The 25,256-nt window shown below is 37.6% G+C and overlaps 4 protein-coding genes across 13 annotated transcripts in view; 1 reads left to right on the plus strand and 3 right to left on the minus strand.

The window, feature by feature from the left end:
• The window catches only part of triob (trio Rho guanine nucleotide exchange factor b), an 86,802-nt gene extending 82,785 nt beyond the window's left edge, over positions 1-4,017 (plus strand). For all 4 annotated transcript variants that reach the window (XM_067510333.1, XM_067510334.1, XM_067510336.1 and 1 more), the window contains 4 exons: positions 74-274; positions 384-522; positions 824-1,010; positions 1,190-4,017. In XM_067510333.1, coding sequence (XP_067366434.1) covers positions 74-274; positions 384-522; positions 824-1,010; positions 1,190-1,599 — 937 coding nt within the window. In that variant the 3' untranslated portion in view covers positions 1,600-4,017. The remainder of the gene's footprint in view (positions 1-73; positions 275-383; positions 523-823; positions 1,011-1,189) is intronic.
• A 2,545-nt stretch (positions 4,018-6,562) lies between these two features.
• Positions 6,563-25,256, minus strand: part of cabz01093075.1 — a 32,527-nt gene continuing 13,833 nt past the window's right edge. The window contains exons 1-3 of one of the 2 annotated variants that reach the window (XM_067511948.1): positions 12,969-13,100; positions 10,585-10,653; positions 6,563-9,659 (exon numbers count right to left, since the gene is read on the minus strand). In XM_067511948.1, coding sequence (XP_067368049.1) covers positions 8,609-9,659; positions 10,585-10,643 — 1,110 coding nt within the window. In that variant the 5' untranslated portion in view covers positions 10,644-10,653; positions 12,969-13,100 and the 3' untranslated portion in view covers positions 6,563-8,608. Of the gene's footprint in view, positions 9,660-10,584; positions 10,654-12,968; positions 13,101-25,256 lie in introns of those variants that run through there. The other variant, XM_067511947.1, reaches the window with a different exon arrangement.
• On the minus strand, positions 13,998-17,770 carry si:cabz01093077.1 (C-C chemokine receptor type 8). 6 transcript variants are annotated; one of them, XM_067511954.1, is made up of 5 exons: positions 17,023-17,770; positions 16,294-16,339; positions 15,609-15,730; positions 15,238-15,410; positions 13,998-14,930 (listed from the first exon to the last, which is right to left on the minus strand). In XM_067511954.1, exons 3-5 carry the CDS (start codon positions 15,727-15,729, stop codon positions 14,220-14,222), a joined length of 1,005 nt encoding a protein of 334 aa, XP_067368055.1. In that variant the 5' UTR covers position 15,730; positions 16,294-16,339; positions 17,023-17,770; the 3' UTR covers positions 13,998-14,219. The 6 variants fall into 6 exon arrangements, with proteins under 6 accessions (XP_067368055.1, XP_067368052.1, XP_067368053.1 ...); XM_067511951.1 differs by having other exon boundaries at positions 15,609-15,733; XM_067511952.1 differs by lacking the exon at positions 17,023-17,770 and adding an exon at positions 15,872-15,915 and having other exon boundaries at positions 15,609-15,733; positions 16,294-16,993.
• On the minus strand, positions 17,890-24,717 carry LOC137131112 (C-C chemokine receptor type 1). The gene is made up of 3 exons (XM_067511956.1): positions 22,250-24,717; positions 21,188-21,343; positions 17,890-19,571 (listed from the first exon to the last, which is right to left on the minus strand). Exons 1-3 carry the CDS (start codon positions 22,254-22,256, stop codon positions 18,658-18,660), a joined length of 1,077 nt encoding a protein of 358 aa, XP_067368057.1. The 5' UTR covers positions 22,257-24,717; the 3' UTR covers positions 17,890-18,657.

Consider the following 25,256-nt stretch of genomic DNA (forward strand, 5'->3'; position numbering starts at 1 on the left):
AGTGGTAAAGTGGAGCTACAAGTATTTGGATGAGAGTGAATTGTAATTTTATTCATGCTTATTTCCTCCACAGAGGCCGATTCTCAGTGATAAAGCGGTGTGACCAGAGAGGGAGTAAGCGGACGGTAGCTGCAAAACATGTTAACAAGAAGCTGCTGCGTCGAGAGCAGGTACTGCAGGAGGTCAGACTCTTACAAACTCTGGACCATCCCAACCTGGTCAAGCTGCTGGACACGTATGAGACAGCCAACAGCTATGTACTTGTACTAGAGATGTAAGTATAGTCGTGTTTCCATGTAGCTTTTTTAATTATTGATTGAAAATTCACGTCAGTTTTTACATTGCCAAAGACCTACAACTGCATTATGGGCTTGTGTTTCCAGGGCAGACCAGGGACGTTTCCTGGACTATATAGTGAGCTGGGGCAACCTGACGGAGGAGAAAGTGGCTCTGTACCTCAAAGATATTCTTGAAGCTCTCCACTACCTGCACAGCTGGAGGATAGCACACCTTGATCTCAAAGTAAATACAGCACATGGCACGCAATGTTTCCTTGGGTCAAGTGGTCTGTAGAATATCATGGGATTTATTGTTTGGTTCTAGACAATGAGGGGATTTACAATTTACAATTTGTTCAGAGTAGCCACTTGTACCAGATGATGGTTTTCAACGTAACCTGGTATCTTAAAAATCAGTTGGCAAACTCATCTTTCATCTCTAATTCTAACTCTTTCCTTATATAACCACTTGAGTATTGCCATGAAACTAAGGCCCAAAATGTTTCCAAAAATAATATTGTAAAATTGCTTTCTTGCTGCTGCAGCCAGAGAACATCGTGGTGGAACATGCGTCGTCCCAGCCAGTAATCAAGCTGACAGACTTTGGTGATGCTGTTCAGCTGAAACCTCCTTGCTCCTACATCCACACTCTCCTGGGGAGCCCAGAGTTCTCTGCTCCTGAGCTGGTCCTGGGTCAGCCCGTCTCACTGATGTCTGACCTCTGGAGCTTAGGTTTGTAACAAAAGAACATGGGTTTTGTATCTTGGGGATTTATATAAGTTAGAGGTACTATTTAGAAGCGCATAGTTACATTTCATAAGAATGTAGTGTTCAGCTTCAGGTGAAATAGATTATAAAGTAGGTAAGTGGCTGACTGACTCGTTGATTCATGGACTCACTGACTTTTTTAGGGGTGGTGACCTACGTTGTGCTGAGTGGCGCCTCTCCCTTTCTGGATGAGAGTCTGGAGGAGACGTGTCTGAACATCTGTCGTCTTGACTTCAGCTTCCCTGAGGACTACTTCCAGGGTGTAAGCCCAGCTGCCAGAGACTTTGTCCGCCTGCTGCTGCGGATCGAGCCGGAGCGAAGGCCCTCTGCGGTGTCCTGCCTGCAGGAGCCGTGGCTGCAGCCCCGAGGTTTGATCAACAGAGAACATGCCACCTTAAATCCCATGCAGCCGTCATATCAGAACCATCACGCTGCACATCTGGACACCTCCAGACTCATTTCCTTCATCGAGAGACGGAAACACCAGAATGATGTTCGGCCCATTGGTAGCATTAAAGCCTTCCTTCACAGCCGCCTGCTCAGCCACACCTGATTGACAGGTCACTAGGTAAACGCAAGAGCTGTAAGAGCTGGTTCCCGCTTTGTACTTAAGAAGAAATTCCTACCTGCCCAGCTAACTGGATAGTTACCTGCTTCAGATGAGGAGAACCACCAGCGCACATGTGCACAATGATTTCCTTTTCCCTCACTAAGCCACAAACGTCCAACTGCTGCTGCTGCTGACTGACTACTCTGCTGATAAACCCCCTGACTCTCTGTTCTCCTTAACCTTGGCATATTGTCATTATGCCTGCACAACACATTAAACTGTTTGAATCTGTTTGAGATTTCAAACCTTGACCTAGCAGGGAGAAAACCAAGCTTTCTCAACCACCCAGCGTGAGCAAGTCTTGCGTTTCGGACAGTGTTAAACAGAGAAATAGAATACTGTATAATAAGAGTTATTCAGGCTGCTTTCGGTTAAACACAAGAAGATGTTTTTTTTAACGAGAGATTACTTTTTGTAAATGAAACAATGTACAGTGAAGAAACAGAGAACTGTCTTTATTCATACTTTTTGGAAAACAAAGGTTCGTAAGCAGAAAGAAAACCAGACGTATGAGACGCATGAACAAAGTGGTGCCCATCAGCAGGGTCCATTTATTCTAGACAAAGACCAAAAGCATGTTTTCCAGAAACACATTGTAGTTTCATTCAGTGCAATAGTTTGCTTATCATTATGCCCACGTTTCAGTTTAATAGGTGTTATCATTTATCGTTTGTGACACTTGAGAAAATAAATTATATTTATTAAGCATTTATGCTATTCGGCAAAGCTTCTCAGACTTCTACCTGCATCCGCCTTATTTGTAAATAACGTAATCCTGCCTTTCATTGTCATTTCCAAGATTTTGTCTCAGATGAACAAAAGCTATATCATTTGCAGACTATCAATGAGCCCATGTAGTTGGTGAGGTAAGCCACATCCTGCTGTCCCTCAGCAGCTGGATTCTCACTATGAACAAAATGCTTCTTGAAATACACTCGTATTTTGCATTAATTCCCATGTGCAATGTTGCAGCTGTAACATTTATGCAACTATTTATGAAGACTTGTTGTAGCTGTATTCTTAAAAAGGCATGTACGTACCTGGTACTGCGGTAGATGTCTGTATTGTGTTAACTCTTTTGTATTAAGTTCAGTATTAGGATCTGCAAAACCCCCACACGACAGGAGGATTTTCAATAATAATGTATAAAAATGTGTATCTATAAAATATAGCCACTCTGGTTTTATTTTGACATTGTTTTGTTTTTATTTTCTGTAACAATACCAAAGTGGACTATGCTTTTGTTTCCTGCTATTATGTGTTTTTTTTATTTATTTTTTTTTTTTTTATGATTTCCCGTGTTAAGTTATAATAGAGCACAACAAACCCAGACACACGAGTGTTTACATTGTTTCAGTCTGGCTTTATTTATTCATATTGTAATAAGAACGTGTTTGGTGGCATATTGCTGGAAAAAAAACAATTTTACTTGTCTTTTTTTCAAGCTGTGCACAAGTGGTGTTCTGTGTGTGTGCGTGTGAGTTTGTGTGTGTGCATGTGCATGCGTGTGTGTGCTTTTGTAGGTAGATGCTGATATGTGTTGCTAAGTTTTTTAACATCTCAGTTTGACATCGTAAAACAAATTTGGTTGACATTTCTACCAAGCAATATGCCTGGAAAAATGTTCATTGTGAGCCATTTGTTGTGGATTTTAAATGATTAGTGAATGCCATCTTTTTAGGACACAGCCTAATCTTACACTACCATTATTATAAATTCATTGTTTTTATAAACGTACTACCACATTTTATTTGCAGTTCTCTTCTGGTTATATAAATTTGAATGTGTCCAAGTGTTTTTGAAGTGCCAGTTGAGTGAGTCAGCCTAGATGTGGGTGAAACTAAAAACATGCATCGTTTATTTTATTTGAAGGTTGCTAGAGTTACTGTATTGTCAAATGATCAGATTTATTGTAAACGTCAATAACATGTTGGGTTCATTTGAGTCTTGTTGGTCTGTACAGTCTTTCATTTTTGTGTCCTTTTATTTATTGGTATGGATGTGGGTTTCCCAAAATCATGCTCTTAATCACTTGATGAAATGCTCTTCATGAAAAAGAATGATCTACTGTAAGTAATAAAATGCCTTTGGGAAACCCAGCCTCTTTAAGATGTAAAGATGTACAGAGAGGGTCAAGCAGTTTGCCCACACCCACCATGTAAACCCCATAACTTCGTCATATTTTAAATACACATAGAACAAGACTGCAGCAATGTCATTTTGAATGTCTTATTATGACTTCTTTTTACTTTTGCATGTATATTTCTTTGTACAGAATATTGTGTTTACATGTTATTATGTGCTGTAAATATTTGATTTTGTCCTCTGTTATTTTGCCATTAAACGTACAAGGAACAACCAGTTATGTCTGAACCTCTGTGCACACATACAATACACAGACACCCACCCACACCAAAGCGGTATTTGTCTTGAAACTTTTATTTCCCATACCCTTCGAGGTATTCCTGGCACGAGCTGAAGGCAGGGAAACTCCCCCCCCCAACAGTTAATTAAAATGAATGAAAAGCTGTAGAAATTATCAATAGCACACTGCTGACATCACACTGGATATTTGTTTGTTTTACTTTAAAACAGGAACCACGTCATCTTCACAGGTGGTTTAATACTCTCTTTTTATACTATACTATAATATAAGAGTGGCTGTAATGGATTAATGGTGGGAGAGCATAGGTACTTAACTTAAAAAAAGCCAGATGATAAGATGCCCAGTAATAGTAAGCATAAGTTTTCAGTCTGTTTAAGATCTGCATCTGTGATAAAACAAAAAGAAGAACAAGGTGGGGGTGGTATTGATCTTATCAGCCCTCTGCAGATGCTGCTGCTGTGCACGAATCAGTACACTGTTATTGCTGTAAATTGCTGTAAATTTTCCCACCTCCTTTAACCATTGGCGTTTATTCATACAGTCAGTCTTTAAATTATCATAAAGCAGTTGTTTTATACTTTTGTATTTGTCATTTGAAGAAACTGTAGAAACTATAGAATTGTGTTATGAGGTAGTGTAATGTGTCAACAAATCCAAATACTAGTAAAAAAGGAACCTTAGTTGTTTACAGGAAGCATCTAACCAGTGACCTGCCAGTTTACCTTTGGTCACCTAAGATATGTATGTTTGAAAAGGAAGACATTGTGTTCACACCTGTACATGTGAATGCAAAAACGTTTTTAGACAGATGTTAAATGTGTTTTGTTTTCCTCAGGTATAGCAGCAGCAAATATTTTGCATGAAACCACAGGGGACTTATCTGTTCAATCTCTACACTCTATCTTTTGATCAAAGTATCATGCAAGAGCTGTGAAGTGTAAAGGTGATGCATGCTGGCATAGTGTTTCTTCTTCTCTACAATTGTACCATATGTTTCATCTATCCATTTATTATATCTATCTATCTATTTATCTCTCTCTCTCTCTGTGTGTGTCTCCATATATATGTGCTAGTGACACGTCAAACTTTAAGACTGACATCAGAAATACAGAACTGCCTCTGTGCTAACAAGTTTTGCAAAAACCACTAGATGGCAGTAAAGCCCTGATCTTCTGTTAACAGGAATTGACAATGTAACAAGTACGCCTACAGCTCTCAACATCAGAGACTTCAAGCCACGTCTCACAATTATAAATACAATAATAATATTTTATCTCATATGTTTATCTAAAAAGTTTTTTATTTTATTTAAAATGTTTATGTAAAATACAGTACAATTGGTGGCAACTCCCCAAATTAGTAATACATTATCCATAAAATTAAGAAAATAAAAACTTTAATAATGAAATAATGTGCTGTGCCTATAATATTAGCAGTGATATGTTGCTCAACTACAGTTCATTCTTCTTGGATCTGTAGGGACGATATAAAAATATTATTAAATTCTTTTTAAAAAGCCAGTCACTGGCTATTTGGATTGTTCTGTGTGTTATGTCAGTCTGGGGACTGACTACCAGTGAGGACTGCAATGTGTTTTCCCTGGTGATTATGCTTTCATTATTGTTGAATAAGTCTGTTTACACATGGTGTGTTATTAACTGTACAGAAGTACTCTTGATGAGCTTATGACCAACCTTGTGCCAGCCTCTGGGGTGATAATACATATTGAGAAATGCAACCTGTTACATGAAGACTACAGAAGCAGAGTTAAACAATGCTTTATCTAAATTAATCAGAACTTAAAGTTTAAAGTGTTCTCGAGGAAGAAAATCTCCTCAGTGTGTTTGCTGAGTGACACTTACTTACAATAAAACAAAATGCACGTAGCAGCTTCAAGGATTACAAATTCACTGATAAAGACCAGCACATTAAATGTGTCACTGTAGACAGGGAGTCCGTGAAGTTCTTAATTCATGAAACCTGATGTCGACTTCGAGGGGAACCCCACCCATTCTTTTAGCTTAGGACTTCCCACCAGTTCTTGAGTAGAAGAAATTCTCAGAAACTTTGAGAACATCTCTTTATCTTTTGATGACAAGCATATCCTCATGAATGAGTCTAGACAAGGGAATCAACATGAAGTTAAAAGTTAAAATCAATGTTCCTGTTTCTGAGCAAGGGTGGATCATGAGAGATGCCCCTCCTTACACACTCACACTATCTTTTTGGTGGTTTTTTTCTGTGGTTATTTTACATATCTTTGTAATTTCATGTGTATTTTTAGTCATTTTTGTATTTACATTATTTTTATTAATGTTTTTGCCCATATTGTGCCTCGTTTAATTTGTACCCCTCTTTGTGGCTCATTTTTATAACAAAAACTTGACCTTTGGCTTCTTAGGCCCTTGGTCCTGTACACAGTAGGCATGTTCAGTAATCCATCCATGATGGGAGATACATGCAAAAAAAAGCAACCAGTGTAAAGAAATAAAGTCATATTTGCATACTTTTATGATATAGTTTATTAAAAAAGATTATGTACAGAAAATATTTAATACAAGAGTAATAATAGTAAAAATAATATATAAAAATATATAAAAAAGTAATACAAAAATATAAAAATATAAAATCTAGTTTTCCTTGTAATGTAAATAAGGTTATTTAAAAAAATACAATGAAACACAATGATGATACTGAAAGTCACTTATCCCAAAAAACAAGCACGAGCATTTAGAAGTCAAACTGAATACATATGTCCATTTGTAAGAAAATAAATCCAGTAACTGGCGGCGTAAAAACTGTGCCAAATCAACATGCGGACAATGATCCGCTGTGGCGACCCCGAACTCACGGGATAAGCCGAAAGGAGAGTAGTAGACTGTAGTACAACTGTAGAACAAGGTAGGAAGAGTAAAGTACTTGTGGCTATTGAATGCAACCCCTGTTGACGTCATAGTGATGTGTTCAGACTGTCTCAGTCTGAGCTTTGAGCCACATACAGAACTCACCCACACTACAAAGTAACTACAAACCCACTATCTAAGGGAGGATCTCATAAAAAATGACACGGTGAAGCGTCGGGTGTTCAATGACTCAAGGCAGAGTAAACAACTCTTTTTTTAAATTTGCTTCACATAACCCACCTTTCTGAGGTATAATGCTAATTCTGTTGTGAGTACTGTAGACACTGCAATGAAAGGGAAGAAGCCCTTTAACACACTACACTGAAGAACAAAAGATAGTGAAAACATTCTTGCACAGGAAAGGGTATGAACCGCAAGTGACTTTCAATCCATTCAGTGATGACCGGCAACTCTGTGTACACTTGTTCATGTTATAGTTATGTTAATTAGAATTTTACAGTTATGGTTATTTATTAGACCTTTAAGGCATCCCTTTTTGTTTTTGTTGACTTAATTTTAAATTTGATGCAACTACCCTGTTAACCAACTACATGTACTCAATAACATGAATAAACAAAGTGGAAACATGATTAAAAAAAATTGACTACTTAAAAAAGTACCTCCTTTAGTCAGTCTTTACATGATTTTATCCTACTTCTTTCAGGCAGATCCTCTCAGACTTTATCAGGTTTGATAAGAAGCATTTATAAACCGGCATTTTCAATTAAGGTCAAGGTCTGTCAAGGTCATGGTGCACATTGAAGGAAATAGACATTTCCTTCAGTGTGCTGTATGGGATCTTATATACACAGGTGAAAGCATTTCTAAACTTTATCTGATCAATTTGGTTTGCCACAGGTTGACCTGAATTCTACACACATGCCAAGGAAAATTAAAGCATTGAAGATGCTTATCAGTATAGTGCCACCCCAAAACGTCATAGTGTTTTCAAAGTAAGAGATTTGGTTTTTGATTTTTAAATGTTCAAAGAGAAAACATGTTTTCTCTTTGTCATTTTGGGTTATTGAGCTCATAATCTGAAAACACTTAAACAGGGGAAAAACTGGAGGAATGTTTTTCAAATGTTTGACAGCAAACGTGCAGACATCTGCAAAGGTTAAACATACTTGGTTACATATTTCCCCTTTCAGCTTGTGGTTTCCTCTGGTTTAGCGTTAGGTGCAAATGTGCTGTCAAAGACACTTTGAGCTTGCAGTGCTAAGGTTGTCAGCTGCACCAGCACCCTTTCATCTGTTTGATACTGAACTGATGCAATCGTGGTCATCGTGCACAATTTAATTTGAGTTTTTGTTTTCCTTTTTTTTGCCAGCATATGATTAAATGAGGTTATTGAGACCTCATTTCGCAAAGAGACTGATGCATTACCAGCTTTTGTCAGAATTTCTCACTTGTCACAACAAATGTCATATTTAGCATCATTATAATACATAATTATACATGTACAGAACTTCCATATGTTCCTAATTATACTAATGTCTATTCCTCTAACTAATTGTGCCAAATTGAAACATTCCCAACCTTATTGTAATTTTGACTTTAAAACAATAACATTTTTTTGACATAGCAATAATCTCCTCACTGTGGGGATGACAACAAAAACAGAAGTAACGGGAAAACACACTGTCAGACCTGCACCCCAACTTCACATAGCTGTGCTCCTGTCGTCCACACTAGTGGTTTGTGAGTAGACTGACCCGGGGATTCTATCCTGAAGAATGTAGACTTTGATTAACCGGCACAGTCCACAGGGTGTCCTGCCTATCAACCTCAGCAAGTTTGTCCTGAACTTCTTCCCAACAAACACGTACAGGATGGGATTAAGGCAGCTGTGGGAATAGGCAATGGCCTCAGTGACTTGTAAAACCAATACAATGGCTTTGCTGCTGTTGCATTCTGTGTAGACCTGCAGTAGCTCCAAGGCTTTGAAGAATAAAGCAATGTTGTAGGGGACCCAGCAGCAGACAAAAACTGCTACAGCTACAAGAACTACGTGGATGGCCTGTTTCTTAAATTTTTGGGATTTGAGAAGAGTCCAGATAATCTGGGAGTAGCAGAAACCCATGATGAGCAGTGGGAAAAGTAGACCCAGAATATTCCTTTTTAAAATGCTAAAGACCCTCCAGAAGTGAGAATTTAGAAGACCGGTTGGATCTGTGGAGTATACGGGAAAGCAGAATTGTGATGTACCATTATATTGCACTTTGAGAAAGACCACTTCAGGAAATGAAGCCAAAAACCCAGCCCCCCATGTAACAATGGCTGCAATCATTCCAAGGGACCGTGTCCGTGCTCTCATAGCATAAACAGCATGCACTATAGCCAGGTACCGGTCAATGCTCATTAGAGTGATGAAGAAGACTCCGCAGTAAAAAACTATATTATAAATGCCCAGGACCATCTTGCACATTGCTTCTCCAAACAGCCACTCGTCCCAGGCTTGGTGTGCTAAGAAGGGAAGGCAACACACCAACAGAAGGTCAGCAATGGCCAAGTTTAGGAGGCACACGTCGGTCATATTACGGAGTCTCACGCCAGAAACAGTGACCCAGATGACCAGAGAATTTCCCAGAAGTCCCAGGATGAAGAACATGGCATAGAGGGTTGGAAGAAATCTGGCTCCATGGCGTTCATACACACATCTCCCAAAGTCATAATCAGGATAGTCTGAGTAGTCGTAGTATTCTGTAGTGAAGCTGGTAAGAAACACCAAAACAAGAAAAGAAATAATTATGAAACTGTACTCAGTGGTGTAAAAATAAATACAGTGCCAAACTATTTCTACCTTTCTTAAGTATTTCCATTTTCTACAACTTCATATTTCAACTTTACTATGTAAATATTGTACTTTTGCTACTATAGGTACTCTTCAGACTCTGATTACTAATACAAAACACAACATGATCACAAGACTTTACTGACCAACAGTGTGAAATTCACAAGCTACACAGCAGCATGTCAAAGAATTCAAACTTTGATTAGTATAGTGATAAAAAGAAAATCAATAAAATAAGCTCAATTGTTACTATCTGTAAACATAAAGTGATGATCACCTCAATGCATCAATAAATACAATACAATAATATTATATTAATGGATGTGAAATAATCTATTTTGTACAAAGGGCACTCTTGTTTGGATACTCAGGTATTTTTTAGACTTTTACAGACTGATTAAGGGACAGCACCTGGACGTCATACTATAAGATCACACAAACTCTTCGTGAGACAGACAGTTTTTGACATTTACTTTGAATACAGGACTTTTGCTTGCTTTTGTATTTTCATACTTTGGTGATGATACTTTTATTTGGGTAAATGATCTCAGCATTTCTGTGACCACTGACTATACTACTGTCCACTGTATCTGTGGGGAATCCAAACCCTAAAATCAAAACACTGAGCAAAAGGTCCTGCCAGATTTTCCAAACAAAGAAGTTTACCTTCCCTGCTCCAGTGCAGTACGCTGCAGCTGATTTTCATCTGTTGCTTAATAAATGTAGAACATCCAGAATGACACAGTTGTAACCTCATGATTTGTGCGTGTGTATGTGCACACATGTGTGTGTGTGTATGTGCATGCATGTGTGTGTGTGTGTCTCAGGTGTAGGTTTCATCTTACCTTGATGAATGATTCTCACTGTTGCTGAAAGCAGTAAGGGAAGAAATGGTTGTGGCCATGATCGACTGTCTGGAAAACATTTAAAAAACAAGAAAAATGTGACCCACTTCCTGAAAATGAAAACAGCTGCTTTCTATTTCTGTTTCCGTGACTTAAAGTCACAGTAAAATAATATAAGTTGCTGTTTGTGATTGAGCGGGTAAATGCTCTCAGCATTTCTTACACCATTGACTATACTACTGTCCACTGTAGCTGTGAGGATTGCAATAAAACTTTAACAACAAAACACTGAGTAAAAGATACAGGTTTTCCAAACAAAGAAGTGTCCAGTGCAGTACACTGCAGCTGATTTTAAATTGCTGTTAAATAAATGTATATCACCCAGAATAATGCAGTTGTAACTTTGCAGCCTGATTCAGTTACCTGTTCTACAAAATACACAGATGCATAGACTGAATAGTTTAGGAGGCAGCTAGCTGTTATTACTACTGAGGGAAAACAGTGTGGCCAGTGGCCAGCAAGGCAGGCAGTGTGATCTGTGTGTGTGTGTGTGTGTGTGTGTGTGTTTGTGTGTGTGTGTGTGTGTGTGTATGTCTCCGCTGTAGGGTTAATCTTATCTTGATGAATGATTCTCACTGTTGCTGAAAGCAGAGATGGAAGAAAAACATGTCTTGAAAACAAACAAAAAACCATAACCTTTCTTCTCAGAATGAAAACAGTTTCTGTCCATTTACTTTTTCCTATGACTTTGAACAATTTTAAAGTAGCAGTAAAGTATTATAAGTTGCTTTTCATGGTTCAGTTGAATTGCTTAGTGGAGAAACTTTATAAATTCTGAGCGCCAATTCAGATAGTGCCAACACGATGGTTGACTTTTAATCTTGGCCACAAGTTGTCATCTTTTTCTGGAACCTAGTCTTTTTGGAATGGTGCTTTCAGTTGCTTTCAGCATCACCTTGCGCTTATTGCCTAATATCACCTTCTGCTGAGGTCAGCAGTCCATCATATTTTTTGCATCTAGGTAACACTGTGACTGTGGATAGATGTGCGTAGATGTGTTTGTTCTGTATCAGTTTAAAAAGTGGACATTGAGCCAAGTCCAAACTGTTTTGTCACCTAGCGTACATGTACAAAAAACATCCTAGAGATTTCATCAGAAATCAAAAGAGACAAAATACAAATCCAGTTCCTAACTCCAAGGCCTGGGGCTTAACTTGGTCAACAGAGAATATGTTTCTCTGTAAAGATAATACTTGCATGAGCCTTAATAATCACAAAATGATTAAGGCCTGTACTTTATGTTTTGTTACTGTTTATGCATGTGTAGTAACATGTTTGTTGACAGTTTTACAACACCGTGGTATTGTAGCCAACAGCTACTAAACCACAATAAAAGTATGTGTGCACTGGGGCAGATTAGAAAGACTTTTATGGTGTATTTTTACCAGTAGACGTGTGAAGGGCTTTGTTACATTATGACCAGTGGCCACAATGGTAAGACCCTTCAAGGCTGGCACGGGCCCTAGTAGACAGTGATTGGTCATTGACTTCTTTCACATTGAAACAATGTGTCTTATTTTTTTGTCTTAAATATTAAAAGTGGCATCAAATAATACCATAAGCAGATAATGTTTAAAAAAAGTGATTTTGAACAAATTTCAGTGTTAAAAGGTTAAAATTACTGTGTTTTGAGTACAAAAACTGATTCTCTGATAGGAAATATTTAACTACAAACTAAAATATAGCAAAATCACACTGCTATTATTTAGTTTATTATAGTATGGCACATTTTCAGATTTATTGTAGGTTTAGTCTAGAAGTTGATGGCAGAACTGCTTTTTCAAGAATTCAGCATTAGGAAGTGGGGAAGCAAATAGACAAGTGTCTCGGGACCATTGATGCTCCATTGTGCAGGAAAGAGAAAACTCTTTGTTGGTTTTAGTATTGAGTGAAGACCATGTTTTTTTTTTGAAGACACTCTCCGTAGCAAAAAAGAGAAAATATCTCAGTGCATATGTTCTGTAGGCTCCTGTACTGTACTACTATTCAAAGTTTGGATTGTATGTACAGCAATACTAGTACTGAATAAATAGTAAGAAATAAGGAAGTAAGAAAGTTCTGTTTTCTCTTAACAAATAATAATGATAATAATAATAATAATAATAATAATAATAATAATAAATACCACTGTCTTTAGACATCATTAGTATCATAAAGTGTAGAGCACTACCCCACTGACGTCTTATGCCTGATACGTATATATATTTATATATGTATCTATATATATAGATATATATATCAAATTATGCCATACTTATGCTTAGAAAGGCTGTGTCAGATATATAAAAATGTGTAAATGTGAAAGTTAAAAAAAAAAGATTTACCTGGCAGTGCTGGCTAGAAGATAGGTGAAACTGGTATGGAACTCAGCTTTAAATTTACTAACAGAAGTGAAAATGGGTTGTTCACCAAGAGGAAGGTGTGAGAAGTAATTTAAAACATACCCATCCCCTAACCAACAATGTCAGGGTGGGCTTGTGGCTTTGCATATGTGAGATATATGGTTTACTGCTTCCTGAAAGCTTTTGAAAATGTTATGCATGAACCCACAGTGTCTGTGGATACACAGAACCACAAGTCCACATAGCGTTTGCAAGGTTTAACATGCAAGGTAACTCGGCACAAACCAGCAGGTAGCCACAGCTGAAGGTTTGCAGAGATATGCAGGTTTTTGCCCTTTTGCATGACAGAAGTGATACTACAGTCATCTGTGTGTACGTAGCCTAGGCTACTTCAGTTGTTTCAAAACTGCAGACTGTGTAGGTAGTAGATTACTCTCTCTGTGTAGGGAGAAGTTCTGACTAATGTCTGAAGAACAGAATTTAGATGGGACTATTGCATTTTACAGATCTTAATATTTTTATGCTTCATTTTGAGTCAGTAGCTCAAATGCAAGAATGCAGCCATGGATGAACAAAGAGTGGCTTGTTAGTCAGTAGGTTGTTATATGACAAAGGGATTTCTTCTCTACACATTTCTTGTCAAATATCATCAACAAGCTGCCAAGAAGAAGTGACTGAAATGGCCCCATCACATCCTGCATAGCACATAGCACATGCTGTGTCAAAAAGCTTGGCTTATGACTTTTGACTCAGATACTGTAAAACCCACACACAAACACACACAAACACACAGAAAAACACAAACACACACATGCACTAGAACAATTCACAGATCAAAGCAAAGTTTTCATTGTTTCCTGCTATGAAATGAAAAAGACAGAGCACTTAGGTTTTATTTTCTTTATTTTATCTTGTAAAACAAGTTACAAATATATGTTGAATTACATGCTCTGAAAAGGAAATTTTCCTAAAACTCCATTCACTTTCAAAAGTGTTAACTACTTGCTGTGAATAAACTGGATAAACCATTTTAAAGCTTAAAAGCACAAACCACTTGCACACCACTACACACACTTACATGCACGCACACACACACACACACACACATACACACACACACACACACACACACACACACACACACTGCTCTTAGTCTGAATTTCAGTGGAACCAAAAACCTCACTGGAACCTGCACACAACAGCTCTACCACACTGATACGGTGTTTAACATCGTTAATAATCTGATCTCACGGGTGTGTTGGAGGTCTCTTTTTCTGTGGTGTCTCTGAGGCTGAAAGCCCCTCTGCTCTGGGGACTCCAGCATAAAAGTTTAGTCAGCACTTTGCCTAATGACTTTCTAAACTTCTCTCCTATGAATGCATAGATGACTGGATTTACACAGCAGTGAGATAGTGCAATGATCTCAGCATAAGTCATGGAAGAGTTAATGGTTTGTGATGCCTTGCAGGTGTCTAGAATTTCAAATAGCTGCAGCGTCTGAAGAAAAACTAGGACATTGTACGGAACCCAACACACCACAAACACACACACTATGGTTAATATCAGTTTCACAGCTTTGTCCTTTTTGGAGTTTCTTGACTTGGACAACACAATGAGGATTTTCACATAGCAGAAAATCATGATGGGAAGGCACACAAAAAGACCCACTGTGTTCTCACTGAAGTTTCGCAGCATCTTCCAAAACCTTTGACTGTCCTCTGGGTAGAGTGGCTGGCACTGGGAGCTGTTGTCATCTTGCATCTCCAACGTGGCAAATATTACCTGAGGTATTGCCATGATGATAGATATAACCCAGACAGTGATGCTAGCTGTGATCCCATAGCGAAGTGTCCGGGCTCGCATAGCTGCCACAGCGTGAACGATGGCCAGGTAACGATCCACGCTCATGAGGGTCACAAATAAAGTCCCACTGTAGAAGCCCAGCTGTTCAGATGAGCAAGGAGGAAGCAAAGTTAGTAGAGGATACGACAAAAAAATTACCTGATCTCATCTCAACGACAAAAAGTTACCTGATCTCATCTTGTTTGTCGGCAGATACATTGTAAACACAACTTGTGTGTGTGTGTGTGTTTATTTCTTATTTCTTATTAATATAAACTGTCTTCTGTATGTGGTCAGTGGTGTGATAGTTAAAACTGTTTTACAGGCATGGGTTCAGCTCCAGCAGCCTTCCTATGTGAATTTGAGTTTTGTTATGTCAATAAAAAGAACAATTTAAAAATAACCACACCTGATATACTCCTGTTATCAGTTTGCATGACACAAGGTCCTGAAAACTGTAGACCCATATGGGAAGGGATACAGCCAGTACCAAGTCAGACAGGGCCAGGTTGAGAAGGCATACATCCGTCATAGTTTTCAGCTTCATGTATCGGAGGAGAACCCACAGAACTGTGATGTTACCTGGAAAAATCATTTTCAATAATTAGCCATTGTTTCTTAGTTTTTAGTTATTTCCAGTGGAAACCTGTAGTACAGAACAGCTGATGGTATGTAACTTGTGAATACATCACTTTAAACTACTGTAAATGAGTAAAGCGCAACTATGTATCGGGATCATGATGCATATTTCTTTTTGTCATCCGGACTGTTTGAACATACCTAGCACACCTAGACAAAACAGCATGTAGTGAAGAATGGCAGTCTCTGGAGCGTGGCTCTGTTCACAGTTGTCCATATAATCGTAGCCATAATCAGTTGTAGAATTCTCTGACATGTTCATACTGCTGTATGAAGGGAACAGAACATTTTAGGGATTCCTTTGGTTTGACTCAGTAGTACAAAATATCTACTGCAAAGACAGAAAAAGGGAACCAGGACAGAATCATGCAGTCATCATACTAACAAAACAATTCAATAAATACCTGAATTATCCTCAATAAAATCAATACGAAGTCAATCGTGGAACCTTACATACAAGGTAAATTGACATTCGGTGTGTTACATTTCCGAATTAAACTTAAACACAAAGATTAAACCCAACACAAATCTAAGATGATCTGTTATCAACCTTAAAGTATTCAGTGGAAAGAACAAAAAACTGGAGAATCAATAAACAGTCACAAACTCTCTGTATGGGTTAATTTAGCTTTTCACAAAACCCCGTCATTGCCTTTCACTTTCGCCGTAAATGGTGCAGTCTCTGCCCTCATACTACTCTCTACTACATACCATACAGTAGGTAACCAACAGGAAAAACATTTTGATTACTAATCCAAATAATTAGAAGTCATGAATAACCAGCTGGCACAATCATTGTTGTAAAAATAAATTTGAAATTACTTACTCAATCAATAATGAGATAATTTGACTCCTGATTGTATTTTCTTGTCCTAGAGAAGAAAATTCAAACAAAAATCTTTCCTTCATTTGCTAAATTGGAAGATTTGTAAAAGCCTGTCTTCACTCACACAGTGTGTTTCTACTCTTTATTATGATAAGCACAGTGTTCCACACCATCTTCCTGACTGAACACCACATGTTGCACAAAGTTAATTTGTACATAGAAACTTCAAGAAAGGAAGAACTCTTGAAAAGCATTCGTTTCTAAATGTGAGAGGACTCATTGATAATAGTGGATTTCCCTGCCCTTTGAGAAAAACTTTTCAGATACAGTCATCGTGTAGTGAGTCATACCTAAAAAGCTTCTGTAACAAACATTTTGAATTTTAACTGCTGCTATTTCAAACCTAAAAACAAATAAGCAGCAAACATAACAATCTTAAATTTCGACTTATCTCTCAATGAATGTCAAAAACTCCTTCCAACCGTGGTCATAATGAAATTCATGTGATCTCCTTTAAACCACATCTCAAAACATCTCCCCCTCTCAACATTTAAAGAACCACCCGCTCTGACACCCTTGCCGACCCTCGCTTCCTGTGACTGACATTGTTTACACACACACGCACGTGTGAGCACAAAATCCTCAATTACACACTGTGTTTATAGGTTTTGAAGATGAGAGATGTGTAGTAAAAAGAAACGAAATATTTTAAAATGTTCATGTGCTTACCACAGTCTTTGGCAAAATCACTGCTCCTGCATGTGTGTGTTCTTGTGTTGCGTATCAAGCTTACATATCATCCTGTCAACTTTCAACTCGCTTTTTGTGTCAAATCCTGCTGCACAGCTCATTTCTGGTAAGGTGAACTCTGGGTTTTATTGTTTCCTCTGCATTGTGTTAAACTTGCAGAGAGGTGTCAGAGCGGTTTTCTGAGAAATGTCCCTTTGTGTGTTAACATGTGGCAAGAAAAGAGCAGGTGGAGAAATCTATTCTAATGAGGCATTTTTCTTTGTTCTTTCAGCAACTCAGCACACTAGATGAGGAGCACTTGTGGAAATTGGAGTAATCTCCAGAATTACAGATGTTTAACTTTTAAAATGGAGTATTTAGCACTACGTAAAATAATAACATAAAATTAAATTCATCATTAAAGATCATCTTTAATATGAATATGTTTGAATATGTTTGTATTTAATGGGAAATTAATGTCCTTGTGCTGTCTCCCTAAATAAAGCTCTGTAACCGAAAATCTAATTTGGTTTGTGATGACCTTCAAAATTACCCTTTGGAGCTGAATGCAAGTGGTTCTAACATTTTAAGGGAATCAACCTGCTGTTGTTACAAGGAATCGTCCATACAGGGAGAGTGAGAAAAAGCTGAATGAGTCAACTCTCTACTTTTCAGAAAATGAACAATGCACAGCACTCCAACTAATCTCAGTGCACTAATCAAGTGTTTGTGGTACATTGTTCGATATCTAAGTTGAAGAACCCAGTACATGACAATCATTTTGAATAAGTGCATGATGTGTTGACTTGTATGTTAATTGTCATAAGAAAACTACTAACAAACATTGTTTGTTACTCATATCAGAAATAATGATGAAAACAACACTTTAATGCTCACTACATTAAGCCATAGCACAAAACAGGAAAAACATCAACCAATGAGCAATAGACACCTACGTATAGTATATGTTGTATATATCTGTATTTGTTGGTTTTTTACAAAAATAGACAAAGAAATAAAATATGTAATATATTGTAAATGGGGCATAACATAACATTGGAAAAATACATATAAATGGTGCTTGATGATGAGCCAGAGTTTGTTCCACAACAACAAATTCAAATACCTAATCAGTGGTTACATTAAAGTGTGTAACTGGTGCCACAAACAACAGTGCTGGTTTCACCCTTTTAGCTTTGACTCATCTTCAAACAGATAAAGGAAAGTTTTTTTCCACAAGTTAAAAAATAAAACATTCCATCATGTAGATAAGTATTTTGCACTTTTTAAATTGCAAATTTTGTTTCAGTCACATGGTTTTTTTTCACAATGCAAATGAACTCAAAAAAGTGTAACAAAAAACATCAGTAGGTATAGACAGATATTGCTAATGAATCCTAATTTCTTGAATAAAAACTGAAAAATCACCCCAAAAAAAAAAAAAAATACACCATGAACCAGATGACATTTCTATATGCGCTATAAACCCATTTTTCCCAATTCTGGTCGAATAGGACCCCTGCTCTGATAGCTTTCCAACTAATCCTACACTTGTCACTGCTGTAAATACAGCAGTTGGAAAACAAACAAAGCATGGTTCCTCATGGACCATGAGTGAAAACCTCCACCTGCAAGCTACATGGCAAAATTGGATGTGTTCTCTGAGGACCTGGACACAACTGAGCTTTTCCTGTATGAACTATCTGATACATTTCTTGGGAATGGAATTTGGAGCCAAGGGATGCACTTATTCAGCAGCTGCATGGCCCGCTTCATAAACTTCTGTCCGACAAAGGCATATATTATAGGGTTCAGACAGCAATGAATGTAAGCAATGGTCTCAGTCACTGCTACTGACAGCCTTAAATTTTTATCCAAGATGCATGGATCACCATACTGCAGTTTGTCTTCATGTGTCAGAAATCTCAAGAACACTGAAATGTTATATGGGGCCCAGCACAAGAAAAAGACAACCACTATAGCCACGATCAGCTTGACAACACGGTGCTTCTTTACAGTCCTCATGTTCACCAGTGTGGGGATGATCCTAGCGTAGCAAGCCACCATCACTAACAGGGGAACCACAAGACCCAGTAAATTTGTTGTAATGGGCTTATAACGCTTCCATCCAGCATCATCTGGTGAGTCACTACAACTCAGAGTACCCGTCTCATTTGATGCTTTTGAGAGGATAAAACTTGGTAAGGAGACTAACACACTGACTAGCCAAACAACTGAGGTCACAACAAACCCTGCCCTCAAAGTGCGATATCTTGCCACCGAGTGGGCATGTACGATGACCACGTAGCGGTCCAGTGTCATGACGATCAAGAGGAAAATGCTGCTGAAATACCCAGTGTTGTGGCAGCCAGACACCAAGCGGCACATAAAGTTTCCAAAAGTCCATTCACCGACTGCTGAGTAGTGACAGTAGAAAGGCAATGTGAGCACGAAGACGATGTCAGAGACAGCCAGGTTGAAAAGGCAGATGTCTGTCAGGTTGGTTTGGTTACGGTGCTTCATCAGGACTACCACCACTAGCCCGTTACCTTGGGAAAAGAAAAAAAAGCTTAAATCTTTTGCAGAAAAAATACATCAAACACACACATACACACAGTCTGGTTTTTATAACTTTATTGACTTACATTCATTTCCTGGAGACTTACTCTAACCATATCCACTATTTGCCTAACCCGAACCCTTAACCATTTTACAACAGCACACAATACCAGGTTACCAGAGTGACATGCATCAGCCAATGCTATGCATATGGTGTCAAATTCTGGGTCTTGAGGGCTGCAGCCCTGCTTGTTTTTAAACTATGGCTACACTACCGACTTCTAATGAAATCGATCAGATGCTTTCACCCAATCAAAAGCTAAATGATAAAGGTTGTGCGGGGATAGTTGTATAAACAGCAGAGCTGCGGCCTCAGGGCCTGGAATTGTACACTCCTACTTAACTCATTCAACAAGGCAACCTGACCTCAAACATACCCTAATCTTAAATCAAGTCATCACAGTATTATTCATTGATTTCCTCATGGGGTCTTGTGGCATGTGGGGTGACTGTGGCGCAGGAGGTAGAACCAATCCCCCAGTTGCTGGTTCCATCTCCAGCTCTCACTATACTTGTGTAGACTCTTGTGACAAAATGTTTTCCTCAGCCCCATACCCCAACCCTAACCATCACAGCTAAATGCCTAACCCCTAACTCTGAGCCTTAGCACTCAAAAATCAATTTGAAGGATGACCAGCCAAACTGTCCTCAGAACAAAACAGAACGTGTCAACACAGGAAGTAAAAATATGCACACACACATTTTTATCCTAATATGCTCATGAGTGTGTTTACATGTACTTTAGTAATAAAGTCATAGCTGGCTTTCTATGAAAAGCTGGTTTCCTAACTGTTATGTAAAAGGGAAAGGTGGTTTGCAAAATTGGGGTAGAACTTTAGAGAAACCTGATTACTTCTCCTGTTGTTTTCTCTGCCATGTATACGTGTAACCATGTTTCTAATTGGATTTCTCTAATAATGCATATGCATAACAAAGGGCTGCAGACAGGTAAATAGCTAGATAAAAGACTTGAGTAATGTAGAGCTCATTAATGAAGCGACACTGCCTTGTTTTTATATCAAAGTCCACCCAAAGTCCGCTGCAATGTGAAAATAAGATAAAGTCTAAATTTGACTATGGATTTCTTAGGTGGTAGTTGTGTATTAGCTGTTTGGCTCTGTCCTTTCCTCTCTCTTACCCTGTAGCCATCCCTCAGCAGAGACTCAAACACATCCAAAAGATAAAAGAAAGAAAGAAAGACAGAAAGAAAGGAAGAAAATTTATCAAAAAGTTGTGCTTTATGTCTCTATATGTTAAAATCTGTTAGCAATGCTGCCAAAATAAGTCGGAGGTGAATAACAAATCAGATTACTCTGCTGCTGCATGTATACAATAATTTCTAGTAACCAGATTTCTAATGTGCATGTAAAACCCATTCCTGATTACCACAGAAAACTGCTTTCTCTGACTAAACTGGTTACCTACGTTCTTTGACGTTGTATGTACCAGCCAACATGTTCTTACAAGTATGGTATCAAAACAAAATTTGACCACGTGAGGACATATAACAAACACACATATAGACACACACACACACGAAACCTACCTAGAAAGCCGAGGACGAAAACCAAGCTATAAACAGTGGGCAGAAACACTTTTCCAAAGTTCTTCATGGTCCCGGTTTCACAGGGACTGAAGTCTGTATCATTGAAGTCTTCATCATAGTAGGCAGCATAAGGGGATACGGTGGAGTTGTCATTATCTACAGACAAAGATTTATCTCATCAATTACAGCAGTTAAATTTATTTTTGTGCCTAGATAAATAATTCCTGTGGAATAGGACATAATGTCATATTTCAACATTGTGAGCACCACAAAAATCCCATTAAACTCTTCACCTTATTGATTCGACAGAGGTGAAACTTAAATAAAATTATTGTATAAAATAAATGTAAAACAATCTTTCTACAAATAAAAACAACACATTCTCCATGCCAGTGAGAAAATATGCTGATTTGTGATTTAAGTGAATCACCCTTCAATGTCACCGGAGAAGCCGAAATAACAAAAAAAAACCTTCAATGTCAGAGGATATTATAGGTTATTATGCCACCTCCTGGTCTTCGGAGGCTTTGACTAATTTGTTTGAAACATTTTCCAAGCCTGCACATTCATCAACAAAGGACAGACAAAATAATGTATATATTTGATTTGGGGAAAAAAGTCTTTGAATCTGCTTGTGATTATACAGTTGCCCACATATGACATTAGATTCTAAGTAATGAGAATCTTATACTTAAATACACACTATCCATCATATCCCGGATTATTTCAACTTGGAACAACAAAGTCTAATACATAAACCTTTGAGGGTACAGTTTGCTGACAACAAAAAGATTGTAATGTAAAGTTCCATTAAAAGACATAACTACACAGGATAACTACACAATATTTGCAATTTATAAATTTTTACACTAATATAAAATAAATACTATATAATAATAAATAATATAAACTATAATCTATGCTTTAAAAATGTTTTTTTATTTAAACAGAAAATAGACATCCTGCCAGAAAAGCTACATTAATGTGTTAAGCCAGAAACATCAAACAAATATCATTTTCAAGTGTATAGATATTCCAAAAATTGTTTTAAAATGTACTCACATGACATTGTGACACTTGAGTGATGTCTGTTCCGCTCAGGTAAAGGTGGCAGTCAGGTATTAAATGGTTCTTGTTTGTTTTTGTCTGTCTGGATCTTTATGGCTGTGAAGTTCCCACATGTACAAAGATGACTAACTGTCTTTAAGTCAGCAGTCCCCTAATAATGAGCAGCACAGACATAGAAATGCAGATGTTGTTTCCTGTACGTCCCTAAGTGTGACAGAGATCCTTATCTCAGGCCACAGTTCACACTTCAAGTGAAAATACATGCATGTGATCATAAAAATTAGATTTGCAGACATTTATATGAAATAAATGAAAATGTAATTTTTAATTTGTTCAGTTGTCATGACAGTATTTAGTTTTTTGTCATAATGATTCACAGTAAAAGAAAAGTTGGCACACTTTAAGAAAATAAGTATTACTGCGTTGGCAAAATGTAATGTAGACAGATCTATTAAAATCAGCTAAATATTTGTTTGGATCCTGAATAATTAATAAAGTATCTGAGTCTCTGTCAGATAATAATAGTATGTTCAAAATGCAGTTGGTGTCTGTGTGGTAATATCACACTTGCTAAAGGACAGTAACCTATTTTAAGCAGCGTGTGTGTTCCTGTTTCATCCGTTGTAAATATATGTGTTTGTCTTCTTCTTCTTCTCCTTTATTTATTCTTCTTCCTTCTCTTCCTAATTTATTGTTATTATTACTTTACTATAATCTGCCCCTCTTTATTTACTATGCAGGAACAAACCTAATGTAAACTATCAAACATAAGTGTAACAACAGAGTGGTATGTAAGTGACCTCTGGTGGTTGAAATTTACAGAAGCACCACCATGTTCCAGCCCACCATTTTTCAGTATTTTTCACTTCTTTACAATAGTGAATCATGGTCCATTTGTAGGAGTTGGCATCAGTTATTGTTTTCGTGTGGGACAGGATGAGTCTCCCAGAGATCTTGGCAACACGGGTCAGAGTGTCAGGTAATAGTAATCCAAAACACGATAAATAATTACACTGTTTATTTAGTTGTTGTGGAAAATAATACAGTCTTAAACATTTGGACGAGACAGTTTATCAGCCTGGAGGAAATTCAACACATTCCTCAAAATGGAACAGCTTCAGCTCAGGAATGTTGATTGGCTTCCTTTAAGGTACTTGACGTTACAAGAAAACATTTAAGAGGGAGGCAAATTCTGCTTTAACCTGCGTATGTATGTATGTATGTCCCTTGCGCACAGAGATTCCTCCTGCTACTTTGAATCTTTTGATGATAGAATATATTTTAGATGGTGGGATCTTCATAGTATTTGCAATTTTAAGTTGAGCAACACAGTTTATCTCAGATTGGTGAACCTCTGTAGTGTCTCTGCCTCTCTGAAATGCTCCTTTTATACTCAGTCATGTTAATGACCTGTTGCCAGTTAACCTGATTAGTTGTCAAATGCTCCTTCATTTGTTTATTCATTTGCATCAATTACTTTTTCAGCCATTTGTTGAACCTCTTCCAACTTTTTAGAGATGTGTTGCAGCAATCAAATTCAAAATGAGCTAATATTATTCATGAAATGGTAAAATTTCTCAGTTTCAACATCTAGTGTGTTGTTTATGTTCTATTGTGAATAAAATATGGTTTGATAAGATTTATAAATCATTGTATTCTGTTTTTATTTACGTTTTACACATATATGAATGTGTGTATCAATCGACCTATCGATCTACAATATATTGAAATCTTGTGTATTAAATGTTCCCTGTAATTTTAGCAAGTAAAAGTGAGTCCCCCTTTTGTTCATCTCTGTGATATTAAACACCAATATTTCGCATCCATAGGTAGCAATCATGCAAGCAGTCTGCAAGCAGCAAGTTCCAAAAGCATAAAAGACTACAAATATAGCCTACATAGCCTCTATAAAGGTAAACAATGCTGGATTTAAATCACTTGGTCATTTTTACAAGATTTACAGTCATGCGCATGATGCATAAGTACATTTACAAGTATACTGCACCGCGGTATGGGGGTACAGTATAATGATGCACCCATAGCACTTGTACGTTAGACCATTAGACGGAATTTCCCTTAAGGGTCAACTGACAGCTTGTACCAAGATGAGGGAAGGAGTATAAATAGAAAAAAACAAACTTTGTTGACTTCTCATTTCAATGATCAAACTGCAAATGCTTTACTACTCTCCTTTCAGCTTATCCTGTGAGTTCAGGGTCGCCACAGCGGATCATTGTCCGCATGTTGATTTGGCACAGTTTTTACGTCAGCACTGCACAGCTGAGCATGGAAATGGGTTGTTAGGGGTTCAGTGTCTTGCCCAGGGACACTTCGAAATATAGCCAGGGCCGGGGATCGAACCACTCACAGGACGACTGCCCTTACCAACTGAGCTAAAGCCGCCCAATGATAAACATCCCAGTTTAGTTATACTCAGGTGTAATTTTTACAATAAACTAATATAAAATGAAAGAATGATAACATGTTCAAAGATGTCAAGTTGGTGTTAGCTGCAGCTATTAGAGTGTTTTTTAAAAAAAAAGCTTGATTACCACCAAAGGGTTTTTTTCTAAAAATAATTAATTAGTGCGTTATATAGTCTAAAAGATGTTGACCTGTATCCTGTTTCAGACAATTGCAATGGGCTTGTTCTTGTTTCTATCCAATATCCAATTTCCACAATACTGTGTGAGGTAGACTTTTACAGTGATGTGCGAGTGACCTCTTGTGGTGGGTACTGATATCTTATCCGAGCAGAATATCACAATAATATGATAAATAAATAATATGCAGCCTAACTGCACGTATATACACGAATATGTGCAGCTGTGCCCCCATCAGATACGTTCTTAATAGTTTCTATAGCAGTCATACGTATGTGAGCAAGTCGAAGATACAAGGAGGAAAAGCAAGTATTCACCCTTTATTTAAAATCACTTTATAAAGTCTTATTTTGAAACGCAGTGCCGGATTTATTTTAATGGTGCAAAGAAGTTGACAA

The sequence above is a fragment of the Channa argus genome, chromosome 7 (genome assembly GCF_033026475.1).
Source record: "Channa argus isolate prfri chromosome 7, Channa argus male v1.0, whole genome shotgun sequence".
Classification (NCBI taxonomy): domain Eukaryota; kingdom Metazoa; phylum Chordata; class Actinopteri; order Anabantiformes; family Channidae; genus Channa; species Channa argus.